General features: G+C 40.3%; 1 protein-coding gene across 4 annotated transcripts in view; it reads left to right on the forward strand.

Annotated features, from left to right (window-relative positions):
- Positions 1-11894, forward strand: part of SGK1 (serum/glucocorticoid regulated kinase 1) — a 178859-nt gene extending 166965 nt beyond the window's left edge. Inside the window, exons 1-12 of one of the 4 annotated variants that reach the window (XM_069077340.1) lie at positions 2104-2286; positions 6102-6177; positions 6602-6677; positions 7247-7351; positions 7459-7542; positions 7649-7780; positions 8054-8166; positions 8459-8582; positions 8973-9068; positions 9500-9655; positions 9796-9885; positions 10662-11894. In XM_069077340.1, the coding sequence (XP_068933441.1) occupies positions 2253-2286; positions 6102-6177; positions 6602-6677; positions 7247-7351; positions 7459-7542; positions 7649-7780; positions 8054-8166; positions 8459-8582; positions 8973-9068; positions 9500-9655; positions 9796-9885; positions 10662-10829 (1254 nt within the window). In that variant the 5' untranslated portion in view covers positions 2104-2252 and the 3' untranslated portion in view covers positions 10830-11894. Of the gene's footprint in view, positions 1-2103; positions 2287-4106; positions 4435-5758; positions 5973-6101; positions 6178-6601; positions 6678-7246; positions 7352-7458; positions 7543-7648; positions 7781-8053; positions 8167-8458; positions 8583-8972; positions 9069-9499; positions 9656-9795; positions 9886-10661 lie in introns of those variants that run through there. The other 3 variants (XM_069077338.1, XM_069077339.1, XM_069077337.1) reach the window with 3 other exon arrangements.
- The last annotated feature ends 15897 nt before the right edge of the window (positions 11895-27791 follow it).

Raw genomic sequence — 27791 nt, forward strand, 5'->3', positions numbered from 1 at the left:
ATAGCCTTCTCCTGGCTCAGAGAATGTAACAACCTTATTGACTCACTGGCCAATCAAGAAGTATCTACTGAAAAACAAGCCTCCCACCCCAGGCTTCAGGTGCACATTAGCCTAGGGGCAGGGAAGATCTTTAAAATTTACATTCACATTACACCCCCCCCCCCAAGTCCTTTCTTTACCTCCCCAGTCCTTGTTAATTCCTAGGGTCCCAACCCTCTCCCAGTGACCAACACACTACTATCATCTCCCTAGTGCCTTGTCCCAGGTATGTGGACTAGACTGTCTCAAGAAGAGGTTGCCTGAAGGAGCCAGAGACTGTCCTTTTCAAGTATGCCCCAACTAAATTTACCCTGGGTACCAAAACACCCTATTTATGTCTCTCTTATTAATTAGTACATTTTGTGTGTGTGGTTGTGGCTATTAAAGAGAATTTCAATTGATAAGGGAGTTTTGAAGGAATGCAGAAAGTGTATAAAGCATTGGTCCTGACCTCATGGAATTTACAATTTAATTTGGGACTTCCAAATTCCCTCAGTTGTTTGTGGTCTTCCCTCCCCTTCCCCAACACTTATCATTTAATTTGTATATATCTTGTCTTTACTTATCTATGAATATGTTTCATTCTCCAGTAGAATTTGAAGTCAAGAACCATCTCACTTTTGTTTTTGTTTTTTTCTCAGTGTTTAGCATCTAGTCTACCAAGGAGTAAGGACTTCATAAGAGCTTGATTGATTGACTGTGGAACCTAGGATTCACAGCCTACAAAGTTACATTGAAAGAGTTTTATCCTTTATTTTGAGGGGAAATAAATTGTTTTCAATAGGGACAGAAAAAAAAACTCCAAGTTAGTGAAAGAACAAAAGACTTTTCCCTCTGCATTTGTACTAACTTTATTGGGGGGGGGGGGGTCATTATCATTTGGGATTTCTGAATTCACCTGTACAACGCTCAGGCACAAAAGAAGAAGCTGATTTTTATCCAGAAGGTACAGAGATAGGGATGGCATATGTGAGGCAGACACAAGGCGTTCTTTAAAAACACTGCCTATTTTCTCTCCAGGCCAGAAAGTCTAGCGTGAGCGACACTTCGCAAATGACTACCCTGGGAGGAGGTGGGGAAGGCAACCTTGAGGACAGCCAGGAGATCCAGAGAGAGCTACGGCCCTTACTTACGGAGCACGAGCGCCCTCTAGGATTCATTTAACAATTGCAGTTGGTTGAATCTAAACCGGTCGTTTCTCGGAGGAAGAGGAAAACGGCTTTACATAAGTAGAGTTCTTCCTAGTCTTACAATGGAACTATATCTGGAGATAAGGATTGGGACAGAGAAGGGAAGCTTAGCAAATAAAATACAGATGCAAAACCAACCCAAAGTCTATACAATAGACACACGCGAGCACATGAGATCAGGCAGCTTCCCCTCTGCCCCCATCCAATCACCCAGCCCCTCCCCGACACACAGACACACACACCCTCACCACCAGCAGCTCCAGCCATTAGGCATGTCATTTTCCTGTTTGGAAAGGTTTAGTAGTTGCCGGCACAGGACTGGGGGGCGCCTGCTCCACCCCTCAGGTATCCGGTTGGAAGAAAAGTCATTCTCAAAAATTTGGACTCCCTCTGTTAAAAGATAAGTGTAGCCAGCCCATCGTCTCCATCTTCGGAACTTTAAACGGGGAGTTAGGCAGGGGACAAATCATTAAACTTTCCATTTCTGTCTCAGCCACAAATAGTAATCTGTATGCCACCCCCACCCCGCACCCCACCATCTCCTGAAAGTACTCTGACCGACCCCCTCCCATCTCCAAACCTCATCCATCCCCCTCAACAAGAGACAGCTATTCTTTGAGAGAATAGAGAATGCACCATGTGCCTGTACTTTGGATTCTTCCTAGGCTGATTTGTGATGGTAATAAGAATCTAGAAATGACATTTCTTGCATGTTTTGCAGGAGTGTAATAAACCTGGTACATCGGTGACTGATTTTCAGAGTGATGTTACAGTGGGGGGGGAGGGGAGGAGGAATGGCCCAGTGTTGAACTTTGCAGCCTGTTCCTTCTCCCGTATGCAAATTGCCCTTAAATATGGGGTTCATAAACAGGACAAAGACTGAGTTGGGTTCTTCCTGTCTTATGACTCTAGAGCCATAAGAGACTGGAGGAAGGAGGCTTCTCTAGCCAAAACAGGAGCTCAGTCCCAAACCACCAGAAAACAAATCCCTCATTCCCCTTACATTCAGGTTCCTGGAAAAGAATGAAAGACGAAACAGTAAAATCTCCTTTAAAAGGTTGGTTTGCTTTTCTTACTCTAACTTTGGTATGGTCCCTTTGCCTCTGGGAGAAGAAAGCTCTTTTTGGTGTGGTTTGGTTATCTGGGGGATTTTACTGGTTGTTGGTGGGGTGTGAGGAAGTAAAAGGGTTGTAAAAGAGAACATGTAGGGGGAAGGTCTATGACTAAAGTTCCTTGGAGGTAACAAAAGCATTTTTTATTAAAGACAAAAAGAACAGGTTGATATTTGAAAGAGGCTAGAACAAAATTTGCTGTTTGGAGTATGACAATAATGGGAGGTGGAGCTGGGCATGTTGAATGCTGGTTGATTATGTGGAGGGGGAATGGAAAGACAGACTTTCTTGTGTGTGTTGAAGTATAGAAGTTTAAGCAGTTTGAAAGTGTGAAAAGCCAAATAAACACCAAAAAGTGTGGTGATGTGAGTTCTGTAAACCCAGTGCTAATGGGTTTATTTGGAGTGATTGCTTATTGAAACAGAAATCTCAGGCCCTGGGTATCTTTGCTGTTGTTTGTTTGTTTGTTTTCAAAGGGCAGATTACATCCATTTTCCTAGCCTGAGTTTCCAGGAGTGGTAAATTCAGGTGATTATCCACTCTCCTTCCTCTCCTATTTTAATTAAGTTGACCCTCATTTAGTAAAGATTCCAGACTGGAGATCATATTAGGACAAACTGAGGTGCAAAGAGAAATTCCTCTCAGCACAGGAAAAGGGGAGAAAAGGCCAGGGGGAAGAAGCCCAAACCTCTTTTAACATTCTATTCCTGGTTTGACAGCTGATGTTTAGGAGCATGTCAATCTAATTCAAAATTGGCTTGAAGTGGCAGGGTCACTGCAGGGCAGTCTTTCCTGCCCAGACCAAAAAGCCATCCAGCAAAACAGATAGCATGGAAGTATAAGATCATTAGCATCTTTTGGATGCCTTCCCCCCCCCCCCATTCTGTTTACTTCATGTTTTCCCAGTGGCCAACCTGTGTGCTGGCTGGCTTTTTCCATTCACCTGGTGCTTAGGTTGCTTTCAAACCATTCCTAAATCTAAACAGGTAAGTGGCAGGCAAACCTGCAGCATTTGTGCTTTGCAGAGATACTGAATTTCCCTGGTGCACCTTTCTCCTACCCTCCCCCTCCAGGATGAGAGGGAGTAAGCCACCCAGCTCATCTATTAATATGCATTGAGCACTCTTGGAATAAAGGAGACTTTAAAGATGAAGAAAAAAATTGTAAAAGAAAACACCTGCCCCCTACTCTCAAAGGAGTGTGGGCCACAGTGGTAGGGATAGTGGTGAGGTAAAGCAATCCCAAGCAAGTTTTCTTCCTACAATCTTGATTTTACAGTAGGGTGCTTGGGAGCACATAAAAGCAAGGCCATTGACTTGTAACCCGCAGTGCACTGATTGGCCTGGAGATCTCAGGCAAGGTTATGATAGGATAGCCTCAAATGCCCACATCTTTTATAATATGCCACCTCTTCACGTGTCCTTGGCATGGTCAGCAATTAAAAAAAAAGGCAAGAAATGATATGCTCATGGACAGAATGTTCCCAGTAGCTACTGGGGGGGGGGGAGAGGACGGGGGAAGGAGGGGAGAGTGAAATGCAGATTGTGCTTTTTTTCTCTGCAGACTTGAATTTATTTCCGCCCCCTCCCCTACACATTCCTGACCTCTCCCTCCCCCTTCCTCTTTTCTTTCCTTCCTTCCTCCCTTCCTCCTTTTCCAAGTTCTGGGATTTTTCAGTCCTAAGGTTTGGCCCAAAGCACAAAAAAGGCGTTTTCGGAAGCCGGCTCGGGCAGGGGCTGTTCGGGTGCACAAGGGCCATTTGTTTGTTTTGGGACTTGGGGCAGGAAATCTTGCTCTGCCTGAGTCACGGCGGCTCCTTCAAGGAAACGTCAGAGTTTGCTTATCACTCGGGGCTGCTGTGCGCTGAGCGGGCTGCTGTTCTTTGCTGCCGCTGCTGCTGCTGTTGCTGCAGCTGTTTCTGCCAGCCAGGGAACCAGAGTGGTTAGTGTTGAGCCCATCGGGGGCAGGAAGATCCATGGGAGAGATGCAGGGGGCACTGACCAGGGCCCGGCTAGAGTCGTTGCTTAAACCTCGCCACAAAAAGAGAGCTGAGGCTCAGAAAAGGAGCGAGTCCTTCCTGCTGACCGGACTTGGTAAGGGACCTACTGCCGGAGACTGGGTTGGGGCTCCAGCTTGTCTTTTTTTCCTTCTTTGCCAACCAGTTGCTTTGTTGCTGACAAAATTGGGGAGAGATAATCCTTGCTAGGGTCCAGTGCCTGGGCAAAGAAGAAAGGGTCCGTGCGGGCATTTGGCTAAAATCCCTTTCTGACCGGCTCCTGTCCTGAAGTGTTGGGCGGAGAATGCCTTTTTAGGTGTTGACCTAAGGGTTAAGGAAAGAGGGGGGTGGGGGAAGAGACTCAGAAAATGGATTTAACTGTCCTGCCTCCTGGTCTCTATTTTTAATATGGACTTGTGGTTTCCTCAGTGTGGGTATTGCTGTTATGGGTTAAACCCCTTCCTATGCGTGCAGATCAACAGCTAGTCTGTAGTTTGGTCTGAGTTGCTTGGGAAAACTGAGAGTTTAAGTGACTTGTTTCTCTGGTATAATCTATGATTATAGATGTCAAGGGCAGGAGTTAAATCCATACCTTCTTCATTCTAAATTCGGCTGTAAATTCATTATGCCAGGCTGCTCGACTCCCAGTCTCCAAAGACACGGAGGTGTGTGTGTGTGTATGTATGTGTGTGTGTGTGTGTGTGTGTGTGTGTGTGTGTGTGTGTACAGTAATAATCAGATGTGAGAAAGGGTAGGGTCTCCAGGATTTCCTGTAGCAAATGGAGAAGTTACTGGAGAATCTGAATTGAGCTGAAAAAAATGAGGCTGTATGAATAAAACCTCAGCTAACTACCACTTCGCGAGTATAAAGTGACTCTGGTGCATCAACTTTGATTTCCTTTTGGAGCGAGTGGAATAAATGAAAGGTGGAAAATTACCCCAGTCCGGCCCTCCTCTCCCCCCTCCCCCCTTCCCTGTTGTCCGATTTCCCCTCCTCCGCCTGGGGGGGAGCAGATTCGGTGCAGATAAGCCTCGCTGGCTAGTACAGTTGTGCCCTACGGGCAGTATCCTTAAGCTTTTACCCCCGAGCGTCTCCCTGGCTTTCTGGTTCTGCTGGCAGTTGCCTGCTGCCCTGAGCCTTTCCATAGAGTCTCACTCTCTTTCTGCTTCTGTTCTCTGCGCTCTGGTTCTGCACGCTGTCGTGGCTGCTGCCCAATCAGCGGCTTCCCTAGCCTAGACGCTCTTGCCTCGCGCCCCGGGAGATGACCCGACGAGGGGGAGGGGATAGACTAAAAAGACTTAGGGCCGGGCGCCAGCTGGACGCACTGGGCACTGTTCCGTGCGCCCGCCTGGGGAGCCGAGCGGAGGCAGGAGGCTTGGCTTCGCCCTCATTGTTCCTGTGACTCCGCCCCTCCGCGGGTGGAGCTGTCTATATAAGAGCCTCTGGGGAGGTAGCTCCGCAGAAGCACTTTGAGTGGTGCTCTGAGCTAGGCTTGGGTACGCAGCTTTGGACTTACTCATTCAGCAGCTGATTCCTTGCTCCTTTCCTGCTAGCCGAGATGACGGTGAAAACCGAGGCTTCAGGAGCTACGCTCACTTACTCAAAAATGAGGGGCATGGTAGCAATCCTCATTGGTGAGTGTTGGAAAAACGAGTTCTGTTTTATTCTAGGTTTGATGAGCATTAGGTAGTTGTTGTTTTTTAATATCGTATTGCCTTTTAAAATCTCATTTAAATGGTTTTTTGCACTCTCTTATTTTGCAGCTTTCATGAAACAGAGAAGGATGGGACTGAATGATTTTATTCAGAAGATTGCCAGCAACTCATATGCTTGCAAACAGTAAGTATTTGCAGTTTGGTGAATTAAAACTTAACGTGGTTATACTTAAGTTTTTCTGGGATGAGTAGGAAAGAAAAACTGAAGTCTCTCGAAAACTCCCAGACTTTCTGGAAAAGGAAGGATTTTTGTTCTTTTTTAAATGTAAGGTTATTTAAAAGTAGTTTTATTTTCAGAACTCCAAGGTTTGGAGTAAAATTTTAACAATTATATAATTCAGAACCTGTCCCTATGCAAAGCCTGTCTCTAATATGATTAATTAAAGATTTACTCTTTCATCTGGAGATGTAGTTGGGTATTTTCCATTTGAAGTTATTTCATAATCTGAAAAAAAAAAATACTAAACCATTCACATTAGTGAATAAAGCGTGCCCTCTAGTGGCAGACTTCTGACTTTTTTTTTTTTTTTTACCTTTCCCTTCTGCAGCCCTGAAGTTCAGTCTATTTTGAAAATTTCTCAACCTCAAGAGCCTGAGCTTATGAATGCCAATCCTTCTCCTCCAGTAAGTATTTTTTATTTATGATGCATCTTCTGAAGAAAATTGTAAATGAGTCAGGGAACAGAGTCCTCCTACATTAATGTTTAAAAATAGCATTTCTGGAAATTAGCCTAGAAAACAGAATGCCTCATTAGTTGATCTCATAACACAGTGATAATATTGACTCTGAACTTCAGAAAAAATTGAGACATTTTCAAACTTCTGGTTCACCAAAAGTCCCTGTGTACCTTTGTTGTAATTTTCCTTGGGTCGATTCGAAAGGACTTTTGACCTAAGATTAACTTTCTGGTGTACACTGATGGGCTTTAATTTGGCTGACTACATCCTTCCCTCACAAATTATTTTTGTTATAAAGAGCAGAATGTTCTCATGACTAATGTGAAAATATGTTTAATATGAATGTATAAGCAGAACCTATATCAGATTGGGGAGGAGGAAGGGGGAGAAAACTAAAAACTCAAAATCTAATGGAAGTGAATGTTGAAAACTAAAAATAAATAATTATTTAAATAATAAAAAGAGTAAAATATTCAAAAGGCATATCAAACATGTATTGATTTTTTTCCCCCCAGCCCAGTCCATCTCAGCAAATCAACCTTGGCCCATCATCCAATCCCCATGCAAAGCCATCAGACTTTCATTTCTTGAAAGTAATTGGAAAAGGCAGTTTTGGAAAGGTAAATTTTTGCCTATCTATATCAATGATAGGCCTTTTTATGTGTGTGGGTAAGGTTGAGGGATTGCTTTAAAGCATGGTACAAAGCTTTCTACCTTCTAATTTCAGGTTCTTCTTGCAAGACACAAGGCAGAGGAACAGTTCTATGCTGTCAAAGTTCTTCAGAAAAAAGCGATCCTGAAAAAGAAGGAGGTACAGTTAACTTTTTTTTTCCTCCAGAGGGGGAGGTGTGGAACCATATACTAATAATATTCTTTGTAAATTCAAGAATATTACCTTATTTTTTACCTTTTTCTAGGAAAAACACATCATGTCAGAGCGTAATGTCCTTCTGAAGAATGTCAAACACCCTTTCCTAGTTGGACTGCACTTCTCCTTCCAGACTGCTGACAAACTCTACTTTGTCCTAGACTACATCAATGGTGGAGAGGTGAGCAGAAAAGAAATCTCTTTTTGAAAGACAGTAGAGTTTGCATATACAGTCTCATTCATTTGGGGGAGAATTTTTAAAAGACATTTGAGGGGAGAAGTGAACCAGGATTGGTATCTCCCTCTAACCTGGCAGGTTTCAAATCGCTAGTGGATCATTAGGACACACTTCCTGCCATTGTCCTCCTTGGCCATGGATGTCAAATCTGATTAAATGCATTGTTAACAGGCTTTGTCAGCCAGCGCCTGACTGTGTTCTGTCTGTCTCTTGCAGCTGTTTTACCATCTCCAGAGAGAGCGATGCTTCCTGGAACCCCGAGCTAGGTTTTATGCTGCTGAAATTGCCAGTGCCCTGGGTTACCTGCATTCTCTGAATATTGTTTATAGGTAAGCAATATCCATTTTATGCTCATGCCACACCAAGTTCTGACTTAAGCATAGATTATACTATGGATAGAAATCATAGCTGACCTATATATAATACATGCCCATAGTGAGGCCCCCTGGACTTTATGTTAACTTCTCAATTATGCAGGACAGTGTACTGTTCTAGGAACTTAAAAAGTGTGCACGTATATTTTGCTTGTTTTCATAATTGTTATGAATTGTAAGTATTATATGATTTTATTGTGAAGCAAAACTAAAGTATATGTTTGCCTCTCCATTTTTTGTTCTTTAGAGACTTAAAGCCAGAGAATATTTTGCTGGATTCACAAGGGCACATTGTCCTGACAGACTTTGGACTCTGTAAGGAAAACATTGAACACAATGGCACAACGTCCACCTTCTGTGGCACCCCTGAGGTAGGTGTAGTCTTGGGCTTTAGAGCCTCTTACGCCCTTCTTCCTGAGGAGAAAGGGCAAATTAAAGGGAAAGATACTCACAGTTTCTTACTCTACTCATGGCACACCTGAGAGCGATTGATTGATATCTAAACAAACACAAGAGAATTAGAAAATCTTTTCTTGGTGAAAAGAAAAATATTGGTAAACTGAGTGCATCTGAGCCACTGGAAGGGTCAATGAAATCACATGGTCTAAATAATAGCTGCACAGTATATGTAGTAGGTGGTCATAAAGGAACAGAAGTTTTATACCTATTTTTTTTAAGTACTTTCCCCATTAAAAACCTATGGAAGTTTCCTAGGACTTCAGTTTAAAATAACGAATCTTTTAATTTTCTTTTTTACACAGTATCTTGCCCCTGAAGTTCTTCACAAGCAGCCTTATGACCGAACAGTTGACTGGTGGTGCCTCGGGGCTGTCTTATATGAAATGCTCTATGGTCTGGTAAGTAGCCTATTAAAGAATAGAAAAGAGCTTGAAGAGATCTTATTCTCCCCGACTTTCCCACTCCCTGGCCAAGTACTTTACTTAAATTAATCTATGCAAACATACTTCTGTCTGCCAAGAATATTCTGCCTTTATCAGTAAGGTCACTAAAGGCCGATAACACAGTAGTTGTTTGGCTGTATGTTTCTCTGCATTTTGTAACTTTTGAATAAATTGTCTTTAGATTTTTTTTAACAGATCTTTCATCTTAAATAACCTAAATTTCCCCTTACATTCTTCCTCCTGAGTGCTTCCCCAAGTAGATGACTTCTAAATTTTTTGTTCAGTTATCAGCTCACAGACATTTTGACTACCCCACTATGTTTTAAATACTATATTGAACCTCACTATACCTTCAATTAAATGTTCCTTCTTTTTCCCCCTTGAAGCCTCCTTTTTACAGTCGAAACACAGCTGAGATGTACGACAACATTTTGAACAAGCCACTCCAGTTGAAGCCAAATATTACAAATTCTGCAAGACATCTTCTTGAGGGCCTATTGCAGAAAGATAGGACAAAGAGGCTTGGTGCCAAGGATGACTTTGTAAGTTAAAATATTGCAGTTCTAGTGGGAGGTGAGGTGTGAGGACTGGGGGGATGGGTGGGAAGAACACTAAATAATAGAATATCCTACCTTGATTGAATTAGGCTTGTCTAAATGAGTCTTGTATTTCTTCTCAACAGATGGAGATTAAGAATCACATCTTCTTCTCCCTTATTAACTGGGATGATCTCATTAATAAGAAGATTACTCCCCCTTTTAACCCAAATGTGGTGAGTATTGCTTCTAAGTATAGTTGGTCCCCCAAAGGGCATTTCTTTCTTTAGCCTGGGCTTGGTCAGAGGGAACCAGTATGACTCATAAGGTCTTAAGTGGTTTTCTAACTAGAAAAAAAAACTTTGATCAAAGGAAGCTGGTGGTTCTCCACCTTCCGTTCCCTCCCCCATCTTCATTCATATTCTTAGCCACATAGTAACAGGCAAAATCATCAAGTCAATAGCTATATCTTTACATTTTTTAGAACAAAAGCAGTGACCGTGTGACTTTGGCAAGTCACTTGACCTGCCCCTAGTGGTGGTAACAGCTTCATTTAAATCTGCCTTGTGATCATCTCTAAAATATGGTAGGATATTAAGTACAATCCATCTGCCTGGAGCTAATTTCAGAAATGATTAGTTGACACAGATCATAGACATGTAGAACTAGAAGGAACTTTTAGAGGTCATTCAGTCCAGCTCTTGCTTTAAAGAAAAAAAAAGATAAAGTTAACTAGACAGAAATTTGAAGTGATTTTCCAAAGGGATCTGGGGTATTAAGTGGGAAGTCCATGTCCAGTGCACTTTCTACTGCTCTCTAGGAGATTATAATTAGCCTTTGTGCCCAGCTGTACCAAGTCAAGATGACCCAAGATAGCAAAATAAATACCTCATATGTCCAAAGAAGGCCCAGGCTCTGAGTTCCCAACAAATGTTTGAATTACTTTACGAATCCTTTAGGTCTTCCATTGCCCTAAACTTAATTTCAGTGTGTTTCTCTTTGCCTCCCCTAGAGTGGACCCAGTGATCTTCGGCATTTCGATCCTGAGTTTACAGAAGAACCTGTTCCAAACTCCATTGGCAAATCCCCAGATAGCATCCTGATCACTGCCAGTGTCAAGGAAGCAGCAGAAGCTTTCCTAGGTTTCTCCTATGCGCCTCCTATGGATTCTTTCCTCTGAACATTCTTGGACTGGTTTAGAGAGAGAAGTTCTGAGATGGTTTTTTGTGTGTGTTTCATTTCGTTTAGCCCTTCAACTGAGCTGCCAGCTGACCAGACATCTTTTAAAAAAATTTGCACATCTCTGGAAGCTTGGCAACTGTAATTTCAACTCCACTGTTGGCTGAGAGCTTTGTGAAGAGCACATACTCCTTTCAGTGAACTCACAAGCTTTTCGTTTTCTTATTCTCCCCCTCCAAAGTGGTGCTATCTCTTTGAAACAAGCGCGATATTGCTGTCATGGATAGCAGGTGTGGAGTTTTTGTAGGAAGGAAGATGGAGTTCAGAAAACCAATCTTGTGAAGATCTGTAATGGGCTATGATAATAGATTTTATGAAATGTGCCTTTATCTGATGAGGTCCTTGTTAGCTCCAAAGCATTTTTTTCTTCTTATTTCAGAGTGTTTCAACTTTTAATCTTTTTTCCCCCTTGTGGGTTTACTATGTGAACAATGGTATGTATATGTGCGGTATGCTTACTACAGATGGATTTAGTTATAAGCATCAATGTGACACTTGCAGGACACTACAATGTGGGACATTGTTTGATTCTTCCATATTTGGAAGATAAATTTATGTGTAGAATGTTTTTTTTTGTAAGATATATATATATATATAGTTAATAACTAAAATTTATTGAAAATGGTCTTGCAATGACTTGGACCCAGATGCTTGAAGAAAGCATTGCTGCTACAAATATTTCTATTTTTAGAAAGGGTTTTTATGGACCAATGCCCCAGTTGCAGTCGGTCAAAGCTGTTGGTTTGTTTCATTGTTTGTTTTCAAATGTCACCTGTAAAATGGGCATTATTTATGGTTTTTGTTTTATGTATTGTATAAAGAAAAGGTCTGTACAATGTGTTATAACACTTAGTTGTATATTTAAACTTACAGACTTACATGTAATGTATACCATCATTGTAACGTACCGTGATTAACATGGTTATAATATGTACAACCCTTTCCCTCTACCACACAACTTTTTTTGTGTGTGGGCAATTGGTTTGCAGTAAAATCTTTAAAAATATTTATATATGCTGTTTTGTGTATTTTGTAACATTTCTTCAAATGTTTCATGGTGGACTGATTTGCCAGTTGGTTTAGACATCTTCTTGGCAGTCCCATATTCTATTGGCAGCAAGGGTCCCAAGGAGTGTTCTGGTAGAAGGGCATATTGGTTCTCTCCACTGAAAGGCTGGGTGTAGACCGGCCTCTCTTAGTTATTCCTGGCTCTCCCATGCATTTATTTGTAGTAGACCTTCTTTTCTTGGGGTTGTGGGCTCGGGGAGAGGGATCCACAAGTATTTATTACTTGCTGTTCCTTCTTATTTATCCTAGTTTTGTTTTTTTTAATCTTAGTCAAGGTGTGGCCCATGTTCTTGGCCTTAAGTAACCTACAATTTTAACAGACTAATATTTGCAAAGGATGAAAACCTTCAGTTACAGGTTGGGAATCCATGAGATTTGTAATGATCTAGAGCAAGAAGTCAGTGATTTTAGTTACAAATTGTACCAAATACTGGGAGGAAGAGATAGGTTGGGTTAGGTTTAGTACAATGAAAGACCAGGGGAATATATAAACACATAAATGGCAACTTATGTATATAAAAATTGTTTTAAAACCTAATTAAATACTGGAGTGGTTGGATGCATATTTATGAAAATGGAATGCAAAGGAGAAAGGGTGGGGATATTTGAAAATGGAAATATTCCCAGAAATCTGGGCTGTATTTCTTCACCCATTTTAGTCAAGGGTCACGCCCAAACTTATTAAACACCTGGGGTGGGACTGAATCTTCTTACAGAAAAATACCTTTCTTGTATACATGTGAAAGATAAAAGACCAATGTAATTTCTCTCAAGTCTAGAGTTTGACATCAATGTAGAATAGTTCGGCCTGAGAAGTGCTGTGTAGGGAACTAGGCCAAAGGTTGAAACCACAGGTGGTGCTTGTTGAGTCACATCTGACTCTTCATGACCCCATTTGGGCTTTTCTTGGCAAAGATACTGGAGTGGTTTGCCATTCCCTTCCCCAGTTTATTTGACAAATGAGGAAACTGAGGCAAACGGTTATAAATGACTTGCCCAGGGTCACTCAGGTAGTAAGTATCCAAGGCTAGATTTGAACTCAGGAAGATGAGCACTATGGCACCACCTAGCTGCCTGAAGGGCAACAGAGAACTTGGCTTTAAATCTTGGTTCTAGCACCTGCGTGATCACTTGTATGATTATTTATCATTGAACCTTTCTGGGCCCCAAAATGATGAGCTTGAATCTCGTCAGAGCTGTCAGACACAGCCCAACAATACTCTCATGGGGTCTGAACCAGACTAGAATGAAATTGGAAGTCAATATTTCCACGTTAGTGGTGGTCCTTATTTCAATTTGAGTTTGACATTATTGAACTGGATGACTTCCAAGGTTACTTCCAACTGAAAATGTGAATCTATAAACTCCAGTTTGTTCGTTTTTCTCTTTGTAACAATTGAAATTCTTAGTTAAAAAGGCACTATGAGGTCCCTTGTTGGAACATTTTGTCTTTATATCCTCTTCATTTCTAAATCTATTCCTCTCCCCTTCCATCCCCAGCCAGCTCTGCCTTATAACAAGGAATTAGTCCAATCATCCAGTCCAAGGTAGGCCTTCCCTCTTTCTACTCCTATGGTAAGGTGAGAAAAGTTATTGACTTAGTCTTCAACCCACTTTTCACTACTGTCTTCCTTCAGGGCCAGCACCTTTTGCCAACTTCTCGGCAATGACTGCAAACTCAAATGTGTCCCCTCTGGCCAAAGAGAATGGATACTAGTGTAAACTACTGTGAAGTCAAGGGAGAATGGGGGGGGGGGAATGGGAGGGGAAGCCCTGCGATAAGAATTTAGTGACCAGGTTTTGTTCTGGGTTGTAGGGTATGGAAGGTACTGACTGGGTAGGTCAGGGTAGGTGTTTGGTTATTTGTATGGTGTCCTTTGAGGGATATACAAAAGCCTTCATTTTCCTGCCTGTGAGCTCAAAGAAGAGTAGCTTCCCAGGCCCTCCTAGAGTGCTCTATACCCAGCAGGTGTGTCAAATGTTAGATGTTTGTTGACCTGATACCTGACATTCCACAGTTAGAGATTCATTCTTTTGATAAGGAATTGACCTCTGTTAAAATGAAAATACTCTATCACTTTAACTGAATTAAGATATCAGCTGTTAACAGCATGTTTTGAATTAGCTTGAGTTTTTTTCACTGTCTTAGCTGAGAAATTTTTTCTGATTAATAGAATACGTAAAATTTGATAGGAGATTAGAGTGTAGAAGTGAAAAGACTAGAGCTGGGGTTAATGACAAGGGCTGACTAGCCTCTATGTGGTGCTGAGCCCTTCCAAGAAGGGTGCAAATCTACATTTTTAAGAATTTTGCCTATAGTTAGTGTTGGTGCTGGTAAATGCTGAGCAAAGAGTCAAAAGATCTTCTCCTACTCTTGAATTGCAACTAGAGGCAGCTAAAGCCTGAACTCAGAATGATTTGAGTTTAAATTTGATATCAGGCACTAACTGACTGTGTGATCCTGGATAAGTCATTTAACCTCTGCCTCAGTTTCCTCATCTGTAAAATGGGGATAATAACCTCTACCTCCAAGGCTTGTTATGAGGATCAAATGAGATAATATTTGAAAAGCTCTTTGCAAATCTTAAAATTGTATATATATACATATATACACACATATACATATCCATGTACATACACACATGTACATGTGTGTACCTATACATGTATGTATATATGTACACACATACACACCATGTTGATATTTATGTGTGTACAAGCCTAAGTATGATGTCTAGTCCATCCCCAGCTTCCACACTAATGTAGTGCTAACTTATCCAGCCTCTGGTAACGTGGTCTCCCCAGCTCTTTTGCACTCATCCTACTCCCCTTAGAGACAGAGTAGCATTGTCATTACACTACAGGACTGTAGAAGAATATTAAGATTCTCATCTTCTGCTACAAAGTTGAATTGTCTCAGCAGACTATTTCCCTTTTGCCCATGTATCCCAACTTTTCAACTAGGTAAATGTGTTCTGGACTTCTATCTGATCAGGACATTTCCAGGTCACCATTTGTTTTTAAAAATAGTAAATCAATATACACTGTACAATGCCCAGTGCTAGGAAGGTGATCCCTACAACTATCCAGCCTTCCTTCCCATCCATCAAAGAGCTGAAAAAGGAAATTCTTGCTCTGGGGAAGGAGGTGGAGAAGATAACCTCTGAGATTTTTTTCTGCTCTGGGCTACTACAGTTTTATCATTCTTGTCTTACTGAATATCGCTGCTTGCCAAAGACATTAAAAAAAACACATTCCTGTAATTAGAGTTTTCCTGAACTAACTAGAAATGGGAAAATTAGATTTTTTTTGTTTTTTTGGAGGGGGGAAGGTAGGGCAATTGGGGTTAAGTGACTTGCCCAAGGTCACAAAGCTAGTTTTTTTGTATTAAGTGTCTGAGGCCAGATTTGAACACAGGTCCTCCTGACTCCAGGGCTGGTGCTCTATTTGCTGTGCCACCTAGCCACCCCAGAAAATTGGATTATTTTTTAAACCCAAGATAATTCAAGGTTTTTGCCTTGTATGAATCTCATTAAGAGCTGAATTTTTGTTTAAATGCTATTTGAGGACAATAATGATGGAAATTTCTTGGGTTGAGTGGAGCAAAGAAGTGACTTTGGAGGTTTAGAAGTTTTAACAAGCATTTACTAATTACCTTAATCTGTGAAAGGTGCTGGGTCCTCAAAGAGCTTACATTCTACAGAGTGAGCTACAGAGCTGGGAGCTACTTCCTGGGAATCAGGAAGATTCCTATTTATGAGATAAAATCTGGCCTCAGACACTTACTAGCTGTGTGACCCTGGGCAAGTCACTTAACCCTGCTTGCCTCAGTCTCCATATCTGTAAAATTAGCTGGAGAAGGAAAGAACAAACCACTCCAGTATCTTTGCCAAGAAAACCCCAAATAGGGTCACAAAAAGTTGGATATTTCTAAAAACCCACTGAACAATAACTCTAGTCTGCATATTTTAAGGTGATCAGTCCACACCTATTTATGCACCTGATTTCTTCCCTAAATGCCACATAAGAAACACTGTCACTGAGAGATCCATTTAACTCTCTTTATTTTGTGTTTACTCATCACCACCTTGCAACACTGTATTTAGTTTTTACTGGTTGTTCCTGGAAACCTTGGAGATGAGCAGGGTTCTTCCCTCTTCTTCTGTGTGGGCGTGAGTGATACCGGTATGTACTCAAGGGTATGTATGCTGTAGTCAGCTCACATCAGCTCGAAAGTCGATTGTGAAATTTTCAGTGTGACCATTGATATCTTGGACCATGGTACAAATGAGGGCTTGATTTATTGTTTTGTTGATGGTCTAGCCTTAAGAAAGTGAGGCAGAAAATGTTGATAATGGAGATTAAACTTGTGTGTCACATATTTTTTTTTCCTTCAGAAAGCCAGTTGTTAAACATTTACCAGCACACTCCGGGATGTACTCCACCCAGTGTAAAGTGCCAGACACTAAGAATCATAAAACAGGATCCAAGGTACAGATTGTTCACTTAAAATGCAACTCAATTTACATATACCTACAGACATGAGCTCCTCTGGCACTGTAGGCCAAATGTCACAAAGAAGAAGAGAAACCTTCCCAGATGGCAGACCAAGAGGGGGCGGGGTCACAGCCCTGGGTGTGGCTTCTTACTTATCTAAAATATAACATAAGGCAGAAGAGACCAGATGGTTGATTTTGATTTAACACATACAAGGAGAGTACAGTTTTAAGCTCTAATAGCTAAAATTTCTAGGCCTATTTGTAATTTTCAGCACCATCTTTTTTTGCTACACTTCTTCCAATAACTTCACACTTTTTTTTTGCAGGGAGAAAGGCAGGGCAATTGGGGTTAAGTGACTTGCCCAGGGTCACATGACTAGTAAGTGTTAAATGTCTGAGGCTGGATTTGAATTCATCCTCCTGACTCCAGGGCTGGTGTTCCATTCACTTTGCCACCTAGCTGCCCCAACCTCACACATTTTGCAGGATCTTCCAAAAGGGCTTCCCAGAAGCTAAACTGAATTGACCCAAATTATTCAAGATGAAAGGTCTGTTCTGCTTTAAAAGATCTCCAGAGATCTGTTAAGACATTTACCCTAGGAGCTAAAGTTAAAATAATTTTTAAAAAATAGCAAACTTCTGGGGTAGTTTTTTTCTATTTTTTTAATTAAATTTTTTTGTCTTTATATCACCATCATTTCTAAATATATCCTTCTACTTTCCACTTCCCATGAAGTCATCCTTTGTAACAGCAACACACAAAAAGTAAAAGAAAAATCATGCAAAACTACCACACTTATCAACCAAGTCTGACAATATGTGCAACATTAAACACCTCTATAAAGATGGGATGGAAGTAAATTTTCTCATCTTTTTTTTTTCTGGGACTGTTTGGTCATTGAATTACAGTCTTCAATTTTTATTATTGTTATTCTCTCAATTTGCACTGTTGTATCATTTGTGTTTTCTCGAAGCTAGGTGATGAATAGAGCACTGGGCCTAGAGTCTAGAAAATCTGATTTTGAATTCAATACCAGACACTTAACTAGCTAGGTGACCCTGGGCAAGTCACTTTAACCTCTGTCTGCCTCCATTTCCTCAATAACCAAATAGGAATAATAGCAATACCTACCTCACACGGTTGTTGAGAGGTTCAAATAAGGTAATATTTATAATGTGGTTAGTAGTGTCTAGCATATAGCTGATGCTTAATAAATGCTTGTTCCTTTCCCTCCCCTTTTCCTCTGGGTTCTGCTTACTTCACTCTGCATCAGTTCATATGTTTTTCCATGCTTCTCTGAGTTCTTCATCATTTCATATAGCATAGTAATAATTATATTCTCTTCCCTCCTTTCCCACTACCACACACACACACACACAAATGATGATATAGGAGATACAGAGGAATGAATTTTTTAAATAACATACCAACAGAAAAATAGCATAGCAAAGTAGATAGACAACCTCAAAATCAAGACAACCTTAGGTCAAGTCTCATCAACAACATGTAGCGACTATACAATCCTGAGCAAGTAACTTAGCTTCTCAGTTTCTTGCATGACTCTCAAAGACTAAAAGTTGCAGAAATATTACAGATCTACTTTGGTGAAAGCAGTTCTTTATATTGATTTGAATTACTAGATAGGATGAAAAACAAACAAATCCCAACCAAAACAAAATACATTGACAACCTGAAACATCAGAATAGCTGGTGAATAACATCTCTTGAGCAGCCATTATGCAAAGCCCACCAGCCTAGCCAGTGGAAACAATGACAAAACAAATTTGGTTTCTTTGCCCTGTAAGGGAGACAGTAATGGAGAACATTTATAAATGAACAGAAATGTCTGAAGCAAACTCATGCCCATCAGATGCAGTGCTCAGTAAAACAAAGAGAATGGAAGACTGAGATCAGGCTGTTAGTCTTCCAAAACAGAATTTAGACGGAGATGGATATTTGAAAGACAGTATACTTTCTACCTCTTAAGACTGGATATTTTTATTGTATATTTATATACACACACATTTGTATATATATAATATATTTTTAAAAAAATTTTAAAGCCTATATAAATGGAAGCTATTGACTGTGAGTCAAGAGCTTTTAAAACCTTAAATTGCAATGGAAATGTGAATTATTATTATTATTCATAATTGTCCAAGAGAAAAAGAAGCATTAAAATTTTTTTTTTTTTGCTTTTTGGAGGGGGGAAAGCAGGGCACTTAGGGTTAAGTAACTTGCCCAAGGTCACACAGCTAGTAAGTGTTAAATGTCTGAGGCTGGATTTTAACTCAGGTCCTCCTGACTCCAGGGCCAGTACGCTATTCACTGCACCACCTAGCTGCCCCAGAAGAAACATTTTCAATTCATGAAGCAATAATTGGACAACTGGTATTGCAAGACCCTATTTGAAACCCAGGAGCTACAAAGACAAAAAGAAAAAAGTCCTCTTCAATTTTTCTCACATTATAGTTGTTTTTCAACAGTAATTTTACTCTCCTTTTCTGTGATGAGATCAAAGGCACACATAGAACCTTACCTAATAAATATCTACCACCTCTGCAAAACTTCCCCATCTGTAAAATGAAGGGGTTGGATTGGATGGTCTGGAAAGTGCCTTCCAGCTCCAGCATTCTGGGTGATCTGGTGATAACCCATCCTGATTAGTGTCTTAAATTGCTACCTTACACACTGAATTCCCATATTCTGCTTCAACTATTTTGTTCCATGCTTAAGGCATGTCTCCTTGACCCTACAATGGAATGCTGATACTTTCCCACATCCCTCCTGGTCACCCCACTTGGAACCATTGACTTCTTAGCAGTTTTCAAGGTTCAGAAGCTATGTAAAAGCAGTTCTTTGTCGTTTCCTCTGCTCCCTCTCTATTTCCTTCTCTATCAGTTATTAAATGAGAGAAAACCAATAATTTGCCTCAGTTTGGGGTGGGGATGGGGGGAAAGAGATTTGCACAACTGAAGAAAAAAGCTGCTGGCTTGCGGTTAGGTTTTAAGTTACAGTTTGCCCAGGAATGGCCCAAAGGCTGCAATTTGTGCAGTACAACGTCAGGCTAGAATAGGCAGATGGGTGGTATTATAAAATCAAGTCAACATTTATTAAGGATCTACACTGTGCTAAGAACTGGGGGTGTGGGATGAGGACAGCTGCTACTCTCAAGGAGTTTACCATCTAATGGGGGAGACAACATGCAAACAATCGTGTAAAAAGAAGATAAATCAGACATGATCTTAGAAAGAAGCTACTGGCATTGAAGGCTATCAGAAAAGCTTTCTTTCAGAAGATGGGATTTTAACTGAGACTTAAAGGAACCCAGAAAAGCCAACAATCAGAAATGAACACAGAGAGTATTTCAGGCAGAGGGCAATAAAATGCCTGCAGTTGGGAGATAGAAATCTTGTTGAAGAAACAGCAAGGAGGCCATTGTCACTGGATTGCAGAATACATAAGATATAAGATTGGAAAGGTAGGAAGGGTTCAGTTAGGAAGAGCTTTATAAGACAGAGGATTTTGTACTTGATTCTTGAAGTAATAGAGAGTGACTGGGGTTTATTGAAATAGGATTGTGATGTGATCAGATCTGCATTTTCAGATGATCACTTTGGAAGCTGAGTGGTGGATGGACAGAAATTGAGGCAGAAAGACCAACCAATCAGTTATTTATGGCAATAGTCCAGGAGTAAGGTGATGAGGGCCTGCATCGGCACAATATCAGAGGAGATAAGGGCACACATGTGAGAGATTGTTACAGAGACAGAATTGAAAGGACTTGGCAACAGATGGGATATGAGGGTGAGAGTGAGGAGTCACAGATGACACCTAGGTTTCAAACCTGAGTGGCTGGGAAGATGAAAGTCCTCACACAGTAACAGGAGAGAATGGTGGAGGGGGGTGCTTGGGGGTAAAAGATAATGAGTTAGCTAACTTTTTGACAAGTCGAGTGTAGTGCTGGACTTGGAGACCCAGAAGACTTATGTTTGAACCCTGGATATTTATTATTTTCATAACTCTAGACAAGTCACTTAACCTCTCAGCCTCAGTTTCCACATTGGTAAAATGGAGATGATATACACAGGGTTGTTGTAAGAATCAAACAAGATAATATTAGCAAAATGCTTTGTAAATCTTAATAACATAAATCTTGATATAAACAGTAGCTATTATTAGGGTTACATATAATAGAAGTAGCTTTGGGGATTTGAGCATACTAACTTTGGCCACTTTTGAAAGTTTTACCTTTCCAATTTCCTGGGTTAACTCAGTTCATGTTGCATATGCCTGAGCCCATCACCTGATCTCTGCTGACAGCTAACTCCATAAGCCAGAAACAAGCAAGAAGAAAAGGCAAGGACCAGGAGACTGTCAGCAGATCAGCTTCGGAGCGTTTCCATCCTGAACAAGGGAGGATGGTCAACTCGCAATCTATAATGACTAGACATCTCTCTTTTTTATTTCTTTAAAAATTAAAGTTTGGGGTTTTCATCTTGATACAACAGACACTTCCTAGCAAACCCACAAATAACCTCTGACACAAGAGACTTCCGAACAGCCACCACACAACCTCCCCTAAAAAAGTACATTCACCGGAAAACTGTAATCAGTTATCAGTTGCTAACAGAAAGGAGTCTTGTGCTTTCAAGCTTTGACAGTATGGTGCTACCATTGACCTTTGTATCTGATCAGTTTGTGGTCTCTACAATGACTTTACTTACATTGTTGTAGCCATTCTGCATGCTTTTCTATTGGCCCTTCTTTCTTCCTTCTGCATCCCTTATACTAGTTTTTTTATGCTGCAGTCACATTTAAGTACACTCATATAATGAATCCAGGCATTCACCAACCACTGGACTCAAATTTTATTTCAAAAAAAATTTTTTTTCGCTTTTCTGAAGGGGGGAAGGCAGGGCCATTGGGGTTAAGTGACTTGCCCAAGGTCACATGGCTAGTTTTTTGTGTTAAGCGTCTGAGGCCAGATTTGAACTCAGGTCCTCCTGACTCCAGGGCCGGTGCTCTATTTACTGCGCCACCTAGCTGCCCCTTATTTCAAAATTTTAAGCACAAATACTATTGCTATGAAAATTTTTGCATACGTGGGACTCCCTACCCTCTCCCCATAGTCCCATAAGTGGGATGTCCAGGTCAAAGGCTATGAACAATTTAGTAACCTTTCTTGCATAATTCCCAATTGCTTTCCACAACAATGAACCAAAGCCCAGTTCTACCAGCAGTGAATTAAGGTTCTTCTGCTTTTGTGTGTGTCTGTGTGTGATTTCACAAGAGAGGATTCAAGATAAGGGCTGGGCAATAGGTTTGTTTTGATGACCCTTTGAGATCTGTCATGAGTTATGGTCAACAGAGGCAGGTGGGGTGGAGGTGGAGAAACTGGAATGTAGGTGGGTTGTTATACCACTGGGATGACACCAGGCTGGTGAGTCCTCTGAGACCTTTACAATCTAGACCCAAATCAACTCTTTCCTCTGGCTGCCCAGCTACCCCTGGAGGCTCAAAAAATAATAATGTCCTCTCCCACAAACTAGAAAAAAATATTTGTGCACACTTTCAGCTACAGCTGGCAGCTCAGGGAGCGCTGGATAGATTCTTCTAAAACAATGATTCCCACCTGCAGGCCTGACCCCCAACTCAGGAAGCTCTTTATTCCAAAGGTTCATAAACTTCTTCAAACAAAATTAAGAGATTTTTAAAAAGAGATGGATGGTACAGAATACAGGTAAGGCGAATTAGTAAAGCAAATCTACAGAGAGAATTTTGAGTGGGAATCACTATTCTAGGAGATGATATCATTAACCCTAGAGATGAGAGGCAGGGTAGCCATAGTGAATGTTGATTGTTGGAGTTAATAAGACCTGGATTCAAATTCCTACCCCAAGTGCTTACTAGCTACGTTACCCTGGGCAAGTCACTTACCCTTTATACGCGCACAGCACTTTGTGGTTTGCAAAATACTTTTCATATGTTTTCTCTTTGCAATTCCTATTTTGCTGAGGAAGAAAACATGTCTCACATAAAATAATATGTGCAAAGCACTCTGCAAATTTTAAAGGTTTGTTTTTAATAATTTTAACTTAAAAAAAAAGAGATTCCTTTCTTTCCTTGGAGTGGTAGGGGACAACAATTGTGAAATGTTATAATAGGCTATCAGACCCCAGCTGTGTAGGTTTTTGTTGGCTGATTTGCTTGTTTGTTTTTATTTTTGTTACAAGGGGAAGGTTTTGGGTAGGAGTGGAGATGAGGGAGGGAGAGGAGATTATGTGGTAATCTCTAGAAGGTAAAAACAAAAGGCACCAGTAGTTCATTTTCTAAAAAAGAGTATGTATGAGACTGTCTGCATGCTTTCCAGATATTTCAGACGCAGACCCAGCATTCTCCTTACTCATTCTCATGCTGTCAACAAGGTCAAATATAAATAATGTTCCTTCCCTGGGAACTACCAGGCTAAAAATTGGTTACCTCAATCCACCCTCTTCTCACTAGACTCAGGACCTGAGCTGCTACTGTTCGCACTCAAGCCTATCTACAGTCAATCTTGGCTACTGAAGAGGGCTGTCTGTCCTAAAACATATCTCGACCCATAAATCACCTTTTTAAAAGCAGGTAGCTTTTCCCAATTGCTAAATCCCCCCAAATTTACCTTGGGGTCATTCTTTCTCTCTCTTGCCAATATCATTGCAATAACTGGTAGTGAAAATCCTCTAACATGTGGAGATTTTCCTCCCTCAGGGCTATTTATTTTTAATGTGGTTTACAGAAAATGTACAATCTTGGGTTCAGATTTTTTTTAAATGAACCTTACATGAAAAATAGTACCAAATGAGGAAATGTTCAGGTGAAATTTCATTTTATTTGGCCAATGTCACTTTGTAAATTATTTCTCTAAAGGAGGTCTGGACCTATGATTTCATTGATGTAAGGAGCTTTCAGTAAAAGGACTCCCTCTACTAAGCCAGACCAGCAGCTGATTTACAACACAGTCTTAAGAGCTGTTTGGGCCGCTGAGAAGTCAGGCAACTGGCCCTGGGTCATATGAGGTATATGAATCTGAGAGAGCACTTATACCTAAGCCTCCTTGACTGTGGGGCTAGTTTGTGTTTTCTCTCCAAGATCGGTTTTCCTGGTAATCCAATCCAATTCCAAAGTATTTATTAAGCGCCTACTATGCAAGGCCCTCTGCTCAGAGGATGGGAATGCAAAAAAAAAATTAGTCCCTGTACTTAAGGAGCCTAATTAAAAAAAAACAACAACATTTACTTAGCATTTTAAGATTTTTTTTAAAAAGCCTTTTGAAAACTACATTATTTCACTTGGGTATCATTAGAATTCTCTGATGTTGGTGCATTATTATACCTATTTTCCAAATTAAAAATAGGCTAAGAGGGATTGTAAGGTTCAGGGGGTCATATGGATAGGAAAGAAAATGGAGAAAAATCAGGGGCATGTTTATATTTCATGGCTGATAATAAATTATGACCATTCAATTTTTTTTGTTATTTCATAAATATTTAGATAAAATGGATTTGATTTTGTCCTCTACTCTGATTAGAACACTTTTTTTCTATGTTGACTTAAAACACATTTTTCTTTTTAGGGGGTGTGCCTTCTTTTTTTGGTCGTTGCTGTTATTTTCTCCTCCCCTTCTGCCCCCCCCCCCCCCGAAATGGAGGTGTCTCATTTCTGGAATTTTCTGAGAAAATAAATATTTAAAAGAAACAATAAAGGAATTCTTGCCATCTTGGGATGGGGAGTAGGGGAGAGAGGGGGCAAAAATTTGGAACTAAAAATCTTGTGGAAATGAATATTGAAGACTAAAAATAAATAAATTCTGAAGAAGAAAAAAGAAACAAAAAAGAAAATATGTATTTCATCCTCCAGATTTCTCACTGGCAGGAAACATTTGAATCATGGCACTATTATCATAGCCAAGAAACTATGGGTTATATAGAGTAGGTCTCCAGTCCTCATGGAGCTGAGCATGATGGGAGTGAGGATGAGTAGCAATAATAGTATACATAAAAATTTAAGTGGTAACATAAAAGTTAAGTCATGATTATGCAATAGGTCATAGAATTTTAAAGGTGGAAGGAACCTTAGAGGCACTCTCATTTAACCCATTCATTTCTTTAAATAAAAAAAAAGAACATTGATACCTTTTATTCCCCCCCAACCCCTTTCTTTCCAAACATATCCATCCTCCTTCCCTCCCTAGAGTCATCCCTTATAACAAAGAAAAAAATGAAGGGAAAAAAAAAGCAGTTCAGCAGAACTAACCAGCACATCAGCTTAGTCTGACCTTCTATTCAGTGCTCTATACCAATAGTGTCCCACCTCTGCAGAGAAGGGGGAAGGTAAATTTTCTTATCTCTTCTTGAGAGCCAGCTTATCAACTGATTCATTTTATAAATAAAGAAATAATTGCCTAGAGAGTTGAAGTGATTGATCCAAGGTCACACTAGTGACAAAGTTGGACTTAGATCCCAGGTCTTTTCAATTCTTAGCCCCCTTGAAATTATTTGCTTAAGGGACAAAGAAGTCACAGAGATAATAAGGACTCTAAGTTCAAAGGAAGGAGAGAGTCCTGTGTGGCTGGAGAGAAAGCACCATTTGAAAAAGGGCATATATGTTGGGCTTTAAAAGATGTTCAAGAATTGAGTAGGGGAAGGAGGCAGAAGAGGGGGATCAGAAAATATGTTATTCAAGAAGGAACAACTACAGATCAGGAATGTATGTGGCATTGAGTTATGGTAAGAAGGGACAGTAGATCAGTATTCAAGAGAGAATTGCATTGGACCTGTACTCCAGGAGAGAGTCCATTAGATTTCAAATCCTGACCCTGATACTCACTGACCGTGGGTAAGTCACTTAACATTTCTGGGCCTGTTTCTTCATCTGTAAAATGGGGATGATAACAACCTCCCTACCTACCTTCCAGAGTTGATTTGTAGACCAACAGATCATGTTTTTTAAATACTTTGCAAACCATAAAGCACTATTTACATGTTAGCTTTAAGAGAGAAGGTTTGGGGGACCTGGACCAAAGAGACTACTACTGTGAATACAGCAGTGTTTCATTTCAGGCTGCCTCACACAGGAATTGCTTCTATGAAATAGATACTTGCTTAAAACCATGTTTCAAAACACAGAACTTTGTCATTGTGAGCCAAATTATAATTAGTTATTAAAATGCAAAAGACTCCATTAAAGCCATCACAATAATGATTATAGCCGACATTCTCCCATGTAAGTCTACAAAGCTCTCTCTCTCTCTCTCTCTCTCCCCCCCCCCCCCCCGCAAAGCAGAATTGCAGTACCTCAAAGGAAATATGAGATGCAAATTTAGAAACATCTCCATTCCAAATGTTCAGATGAACTATATGTGCCCAACCTGTGGTGGACACTTCCATTGGTCTGATGATGAGCCACAGTTGGACAAACTGTACCTTAGCCCCTACATAGTGACGTCATTTTGGCCCCCTTCTAGAACAAAGGACAACAAACTGTGTGTGTGTGTGTAAATGTAATATCTATCTATCTATCTATCTATCTATCTATCTATCTATCTATCTATCTATCTATCTATCTATCCATCCATCTCTTTCTCTGTCTCTGTCTCTTATCATTTGATTCTTGAAGCAGAAGTGCTGTTTATTTCCATTTTGCCAATGACGAAACTCAGGGTCCAAAATTTGGCTACATCTAAGGTTGCACAATTAGTTAAGGATCTGAATGCTGTTCTTCCTAACTTAGTCCTTAAGTTCTTCAGTGTACTTAGTCCCCTCCCATATTCAATGGTGATGGAAATGAAGACAAAGACAACAGTAACTAACTCAACTTGCAGCGATTTTAAAGGCTGGTTTGTTCCTCCAGTACTGCGAAGCACAGGTCATTTTTCTCCTTTGGCAGATGAGCAGCACCTCCCAGTGGCTAAATTTGGGAATGGCATTCTCACTTGTCAATAAAACATGCTATCTTTTTGGAAGCCCAAAAGACTTGGGGCTGCCATGACAGATTGATTAATCGTCTCAAAAGCAGATTTGAGAGGGAGTGAGAGGAGGAGGAAAAGAAGATTTTTTCTTCTCATTTAAGTAACTGAAATTAACATATCCCATCTGCAATAATGGATGCAGATGCTAGACAAGAGATAGTGAAGAGATAAATTGATTGTACTCAGGGAGGCAGTTTTCATATTAAGAAGACAATAACTCTTCTGTGAAATTTAGATATAAATAAACTTAACATCTGATTTTTATGGATTACATTGGCTATGGTACTCTAGTCATGTACAGTGTACTCCATAAAAATCAGAAGATGTTAGATTTATTTATAAATGTAATAAAAATGAAATGACTCATTTGTCCTTCATTCCATTTGAGAATAAATTCCCTAGCTCCTTGTGCATATTTCATTAAAGGACTCTGATCACATACAACCTCAAGAGCTTTGTGGGCTGATATTTTTGTTGTTTCATTGAATATGTCTCATGTGAAAATGGATTCACATATACATACTGCTTGATGACTAGAAGTGTTTTTACATATATGATTTATAACACTTCTCCGAGATATTCTAAGAAGTGTTCAAATCAGTCTACTTAGAGCACATTCCAGGAAATGTATGCCCAAGTAAGGATGGTTTGGTTACTATCTCTATGCCTATGACTTTCAAATCTATATATCCAATTTGGATCTCCCTCCTATCGCCAGTTTTTTAATTACAATTACCAGCTGGATATCTCCAAGAAGACTTTAGGTAGACATCTTAAATTCAGTATCTCCAAAACAGAACTTGTTATACTTCTTTCCCTGATGCATCCAATCTCCAAACTTCTCTGTTTCTGATGAGGGTATCGCCATCTTTCTAAACACCTAGGTCTGAAATCTTGAAGTTATCCTTGACTCTTCCACATCTCTGACTGAATTGGTAGAATTGAGAAGATTTGGCAACCAATTGTATATAAGGATATTGATTGCCAAGTCATTTCAGTTCTACCAATGCATATATATCGTATATTTTGTCATCTTCTCTTCAAGCATATATCCCCTGTGTTTAGGTCTCATCATCTCTTGCCTGTACTATTACAACAGTCTTCTATTTGCTTTTCTTTCCTCCAGTCTCTCCCCTCTCCAATCCATCCACCATGCAACTGCCAACTTCATATTCCTAAAGCACAAATCTGACTATGTCACCAACCACTAAAAAAAATCTTCAAAAGTTACTTACTATCTATAGAATAAATACACACTCAGCCTGTTATTTTGAACCTTCTATAATTTGCCTGTCTCCTATAATCTGACTGACCTTTCTAGTC

Source organism: Petaurus breviceps, unplaced genomic scaffold (genome assembly GCF_028583685.1).
Source record: "Petaurus breviceps papuanus isolate PSGF00001 unplaced genomic scaffold, PetGlider_PUasm1.0 90977, whole genome shotgun sequence".
Classification (NCBI taxonomy): domain Eukaryota; kingdom Metazoa; phylum Chordata; class Mammalia; order Diprotodontia; family Petauridae; genus Petaurus; species Petaurus breviceps.